The sequence below is a fragment of the Mangifera indica genome, chromosome 16 (assembly GCF_011075055.1).
Source record: "Mangifera indica cultivar Alphonso chromosome 16, CATAS_Mindica_2.1, whole genome shotgun sequence".
Lineage (NCBI taxonomy): Eukaryota > Viridiplantae > Streptophyta > Magnoliopsida > Sapindales > Anacardiaceae > Mangifera > Mangifera indica.
Genome location: NC_058152.1, coordinates 13206731 through 13213463, shown reverse-complemented (window position 1 = coordinate 13213463; position 6733 = coordinate 13206731). Strand labels below are relative to the sequence as shown.

The window sequence follows — 6733 nt, the reverse complement described above, 5'->3', positions numbered from 1 at the left end:
AATGTAAGTGGAGGCCGGGTCTCAAAGCCACACCGGCAAGTGTCACAGTACACACGGCCGCGATAGTGAAAGGAGTCTGCTGTCCATTCATGAGCAAGGGGGAGCAGAACCACCGCAAAAAGCACCAAACAGTCTAGCCATGGCTGCCAAGAAGAAGCTGAATGAAGAGGAAATACTGCAAGTTGACAAGCTAAGTAGAGCAAAATACTAAGGGAGCTTCGCGATGTTAAAATAGCCGGAACTTGGTAAACTTATGGCGAAGGGCACATGCATTACATTAAAAATAGCTATTTCTGCGGCATTTTCTTCTCTATTTGTGTGAGATCATTAATATTATTGTCGGCTAGATCTGCTTGCTAATTAATATCTTAATTATATTGCATTTGCATGTGTTGAAGCTGACTTAGTGGAGGAGAAAGCTCAAGGGAAATTTCCCAGAACAGATCCATGTAGGAGAACAAGAGAGGAGGAAGTTGGCTTACTAATAATTAATGCTACTGTGAATTTTGAAGACCGAATCCTCGTATCTAGCGATTATGCCTATTTAATATTAATTAGTAACTTAATAATACTTTATTGTGGAGAAATTGCGCTAAAGAGGGAACCAATTCTCCGGTTGCAAACTAGCCAGGTCAGTAGTAGTTTGGTTTAATTATTATTGAATAAGGATGACAACACGGAGGGGCAGAGAAGAGATCTTAATCCCCATCCTTGTAAGAAATATTTATTTTTGTCTTTTTCCTGCGAAGAAAAATCTCTTCCCTATCTCTCATTATCTCTACCCTTGATAGAAAAAATCCCATATCCATACATTTTAAACATAACATAAATATATTAAATAACAAAAATAACTAAAATTAAAATCAGTACACTATTTCAAATGTCACAATATCATATGTTAATCACTTTAATATGTATAACAAAATATAAAAAAATTAAAAAAATATAAATAATCTAAAACTATAAAGATGTGTTACTATTTTAAATAAATATATTAATAAAAAATAACGACGAAGAGGACAAAAATGGGGATGGGGATGAGAGCGAGGACGGGGCAAGGACGCATGCATCCCTGTCCCCAATTGCAATGATATGTTTTGTTTTCTTTCCCATTTTTATTGGGAATCTCCTCTTAATTAGGATTGAAAACCCTGAATTCAACTGAAATTGTCATCTATATTATTAATCTAGTTTGAGTTTGACTCGTGTCAAACTTGAATTTGCTATTGTTTAGCATGGTGAGCTTGCAAGTTTCAACTAGTCTCAAGTATAATATTACTAAATCTTACCCCTATACCTATAAAATTTTTATTCTCTTACTTTAAACACAAATGATAATTAATAAATATATAAGTTGTAGGATTTAACAGTAATTTATCGAGTTAAATTTGAGTAAGTTGTTTTTATCTTGAACTCGAACTCAAACAAAAAACTTTCAAACTTAACAAGTTTGAACTTGAGTTTTGTTTAAATACAATCGAACCTAACTTGAGTTAAACAATACTCAATTTTACTCTATAGTTACTTTAATTGAATATTTAGTGAATTCACATTTGCATTGTTGAATTGTTAATTTTATTATTGGGCTACAATTAGTGGCCCAATAAGTTTGTCTAGGCTTTCTTACCCAATATTATACATCCTTGTGTCCCTTTTTCCACGCACATTCAAAATAATAAAATTATATATACATATAATAATACCAAGTTTGATGCTGTTAATATAGTGTTATTATATAATTATAATAATTTTGAATTAAAAATAAAATAACTATTAATATTATAATAATATATTATCATTAATAATTGAATTAATACTTATTAAAAGTATACATGTACAAAAAGTAGTAAGGAAAAGGAAGACTTAGTTAGGGTTTTTTTCTGCTATGGTGACGACTCAATTAGGTATGTAATTTCCCAAAAGAATGTCTCAATATAAAATTTTTATTTTTTTCTCTAACAAAAATGTCCCAAAAACTAGTTCTTGCAAGATTTTAAAAGCCAATCCGAATCAGTGGTCCAGTTGTCCTAAACGAAAATAATTTGCAGAAAAATCGTTTTATCAGTTGGATCGGGTTGGTCCATTGTCTCATAGCTTGAACCGTCCTAGTTTGAGACAGGAAAATATAAAAATTTTCATTATTTAAACTGCAATATTTTAGAAACCAAATCTAGATCGGTGGTCCAGTTGCTCGATCACCACCTGCTAAGCAAAGCCAATATGATTTGCAGAAATTTCTTTTTATCAATTGGACCAGATTGTTCTATAGTCTAACTGATAGGGTCGTCCTAATTCATAGATAGGAAAATAATAAAAAATTTCTTTCGTATTTATTAAACAGATAAATCTAAACTAGATAAGTCAAAGTTTCACAAGTGTGACAGATATTTAAAGCCAAATTTTTACTTTAAAAATTTTAATACTCTATCAATTTTGCTAACCTTTAAAGTGTACAACCTAACACCTCACTGATGAATTTAAAGTATCTATGGCCTTAATTATGATTGAATTATTTATGTTCTCTAGCTAATTGGAAGGTAAATAAAGAGTAATAATTAAACATTAATGAGTTACTCTTAGTTATGTAGTTTAGTGATGCCCTTGTTCGCATCCAAGGTTTGGTATAATTTCAAACTCTCACTTACAAGGTTTTAAAAATTCAAATACGTACCATTTTTATAAACTTATCAGTTATGGGTAATGGCAAAAACATTATTTAGTTAAAAATATTTATAAAAACTAATATTTTATCATATTTTTTTCTCTTAATTTAATAACTAAGTAGAGCTACTCATAGGAGGATGAAAAAAAAACCCTAAGGGTAAAAAAATAACTTTTCAAACTTTGTATGGGGAAAGAGGGAAAAATTATTTGTTTTTTAAATTAAGAAAAAAATGTTATAGAATATTAGTATTTTTAATATTTTTAGCTAAATAATATGTTTGGCCTCAACTATAATAGAGAAATTTAATAAAAGAATATATAAAATTTTAAAACTTTTAAATGAAAGCTTGAAATTAGACCAAACCTTGGGTGGGAATAAGTCTTTTGACCCTTTTTTTAATACATAGACTAGATTGGTCCATCTAATGGAGAGCTAGAGCCAACTTCAATTTAGGTTAGGATAAAATTATATTTTATTTCTAATTTAAAATTATTATTCACATAATGACATATATTTATTATGTATTTATTTAATATTTAAAATAAATATATATAATTTTATTATTTAATTAGTAAACCAAATTAATTCTAAAGCAAATAGTTTAAATAATATCGAATCATAATTTAACTGATATATAAGATTGGTGGTAATATTTTTCTATAACCAAAAATTTTATATGAGTTGAGCCATTCTTTAGAATTGAAGAATTTAAATTATTTATATTAAATAAATAAAATTTTAAAATTTATTATATCAGATAAATTAAAATTTATTCTGATTTAGAATTGTTCCATCATCAAATGGTTAAACAGCTCTAAAATTTATGGGATATTAATTAAAATCAGCAAAAGTTTTTTCGTTTAAACTTTTTTAGGCAAACGTGCAACGATTTTATTTTTATAAGCAAATTTACTTTTAATTTCAAAAATACTATTTCCGACTTATTACATAATTTTTAGCAATTTACGTGTGCGTATCACAATGTATGGGTGCGTGGATGCGTAGGGTGAATACAGAGTGCGTAGGATGAATACAGGATACGTGAGTACGTGCAGAGTGCGTGGGTGCGTAACACACACACACACACACACACACACATATATATATATTATATAATATATATAATTATAAAAATAATATATATAATATTTAAAAAATATAATAAATATATATAATAATATAATATATATTTAAAATTATTTTTATTATTATTTTATATATTATATAATATTATATAATATATATATTATTATATTTTTTAAATATTATAATATATAAATATATATATATATATATATATATAAATATATATATATATATATATATATATAAGAGTGTGATGGGGGTGCGTATGTATCTTGCATGCACTTACGCACCTCACACGCACTCACACACCCTGTATACACCCTGCACGCACTCACGCACCCCACAAGCACTCACACACTCTGCACGTACTCACGTATCCTATACTCACCTTATACACCATGCACGCACCCATACACTGTGATACGCACACATAAATTGTTGAAAATCATATAATAAGTCGGAGAAGATATTTTTAAAATTAAAAATAAATTTACTTATAAAAGTAAAATCACTGTACGTTTGATTAAAAATGTTTACGCAGAAAAAAATTTTACCGAATTTAATTAATAACCCAAAATTTAGTTGTGACTATTTCTTTCTCCTTAAATTACTGGAAAGACCATCGTACTAAGCTATCTGATGTGATGTCGGAACCCAAATCAGACGGTGAAGAATGGTCCAAACATCTTTTCACATTTCAACGTCTTGAAGATGCATGAATTAAGCACAATCTTTTCCAACTTTCCACCGCACAAACAGTATCTCCTAATCATGATTATGAAACACTAATCAAGTTCTAATTAATTATAATTTGTAACTTAAACCCTAATTATGACTGCCCCAATCCAACAACTCCACTATAAGCAAATTACGACAGTAATAAAGATGATAAAAACAACTCATTTTCTGATGATTTTCTTTGAAGATGATGATGAAGATTTCTTGCGAGGAATGCATTTCCCTTTCAACCCATAATTGCTTCTTTTCTCTTCTTCATCTTCAACGGCATTCATCTCCTCCATCAACGCAGCCTTCGAGCTCCTGAATCATCAAAATCACATCATTAGGTCATTCTTCGTATGATTAATCAAAACATATGATAAATACATCACATGATATTTCAGCTTGAACTAATTCAAAGTTAAGTTTATATTTGATTCGAATGAGTTGAATTAAAACTAAAATTTTAGCCCGTAAAGATTTGAAAATTGTTTATATTTCTTTATCGAAACTCTTTTTTATCCAATTGGTTGGACCTTATATGACATAACTTGTAAATACGATAAATTGCATCGGATTCAGTTCGATACGGCACTCTACCTTGTCTAATATTAGGTATCGAATATTTAATTTTTTATATTTTCAATATTAAGTTAATAAAAAATAAGAAATTATATAATTATTTTAATCAAAAGTCAACATAAAAGGATCTTTTAACTTTTCAGTTAACCGAGTCAACTCGTCAGCAAATAGTAAAAATTAAAAGAAGAATTAGAATCTACCGACCTTTCTTCGTTATAGGAATTTGATTTCTTGAGAACGGGCTGAGTCTCAACTCGATCCTTACTCACTGACTCGACAATGCTTCCGCTAAAATACTCCTTCTCTTCAGCCTGCAAATTCCCGAACCTGGGATTCTCAGACATGAAGCTTATCATATCCTTATCTTCTTCTTCAGCAATCTTCATCGCTCTTTTACAGAGAACCCCTCTGTGCAAATCGCTGCTGCTTCTTCTCACGACATTGCTGTTGTTACTCTTCGCTTTAGGGATGGGTAGATTTCCACAGGAAATGAGCTGGAGGAGAACCGAGTTTCGACTCGAGGCAGACTCGGTAGCAACTGGGTCACCATCTTCGAACCTTCTAGACGTGTTGGTGGTGGTTTTGTTGGTTGGTTTTTCCTGAGACAAGATGGAAGACAGTGAAGGCGGTGAGCGAGCTAATAACTTTGGTGTTGACTCAGTGAGCTGGGGTTTCTGCGGTTCCGGTTCGTCGAGTTCGTCTGTTGAGACACCTCTCGAACAACGAGATTGAGAAGTGGTGGAGCTTGTGTAGCTGGTCTTCTCTTCGTCTTCCTCAAATTCGTCTTCGTAATCTTGATCTTCATACGCCGTTGTTTTAAATGTTTCCTTTGGCTCCTCAATCAACTGCCTACTACTCACATTCAACCCCTGCAATTTCTCTAAGAAAAATCACAAGATAAATTTCAGTATGATAAAATTTTAATTAATTTAAATAAATACAAAATAATAATAATAATTACCAGCACGACCTTCAAGAATTTCAGAGCCTTTTAGTACATATTCAGCTCCATCAGCTGGAAAAATAACATCATTTTCAGCCAAGTCGTTCCACACATAGCCATTTTTGTAGCTCCTGAAATGGAAAAAAAAATTATAATAAGATCTAAATCTTAATTTATAAATTATTAAACTTTATATATTACTTGATTAATTTTATATTACACCTTTTGCATGACCAAGAATATAGAGAGGGCATGCCTTTGCCTCTGAGAGCGATCAGCCTGTCCATTACGTCTGCAAAACAATGAAGAATGAAGAATAATTAATTTCTTTTGATTTAGAAGAAGATGTAATAGATTGTTTTACCTTTTAAGCGAAGGGGCTGAGTGGCGAAGTGGGAGACTTCCATGTAATGGGGGTGTTCCAGGTGGCCATTTCTGGTGAGATAGTAAACGACTTGAACTTTTCTGGTGGGATTAGGCTTCGGCGGCTGGCGGTGGCGGTGCTGTTGCATGGAGAGTTTGGCTCTGTCTGGACTGGTTTGTCTAGCTCTTCTGGATCGAACATCCATGTTTAGAGTTTGAAGTTTGAGACGAGAGAGAAGGATCAAAGAGGATTCAGATGGTAAAAAGGAGAGGCAAAGGGACAGTGACAGACAAGAGGGTTCAAATGGTATAAGTAAAATTATGGAAGCATTAATGCAAAGTTGGGCGAGAATTTCTTTCCTTGGATTCCTTTG

The 6733-nt window shown here is 31.3% G+C and overlaps 1 protein-coding gene across 2 annotated transcripts; it reads right to left on the bottom strand.

Annotated features, from left to right (window-relative positions):
- Positions 1–4425: 4425 nt before the first annotated feature.
- Positions 4426–6733, bottom strand: LOC123199646 (protein SOSEKI 2-like). Of its 2 annotated transcripts, none has more exons than XM_044614679.1 (5): positions 6361–6733; positions 6219–6288; positions 6024–6127; positions 5258–5933; positions 4426–4792 (listed from the first exon to the last, which is right to left on the bottom strand). In XM_044614679.1, the coding sequence occupies exons 1-5, from the start codon at positions 6563–6565 to the stop codon at positions 4651–4653; spliced, it is 1197 nt and encodes a 398-aa protein (XP_044470614.1). In that variant the 5' UTR covers positions 6566–6733; the 3' UTR covers positions 4426–4650. The 2 variants fall into 2 exon arrangements, with proteins under 2 accessions (XP_044470614.1, XP_044470613.1); XM_044614678.1 differs by having other exon boundaries at positions 6015–6127; positions 6361–6732.

Excerpts from the sequence above, each read along its gene's own strand:
- LOC123199646 (XM_044614678.1), bottom strand. The coding sequence starts at position 6,565 with ATGGATGTTCGATCCAGAAGAGCTAGACAAACCAGTCCAGACAGAGCC. Across the intron at positions 6,289-6,360 it reads TCAGCCCCTTCGCTTAAAAG|ACGTAATGGACAGGCTGATC; the intron begins GTAAAACAATCT and ends ATTGTTTTGCAG. Across the intron at positions 6,128-6,218 it reads TATTCTTGGTCATGCAAAAG|GAGCTACAAAAATGGCTATG; the intron begins GTGTAATATAAA and ends TTTCCATTTCAG.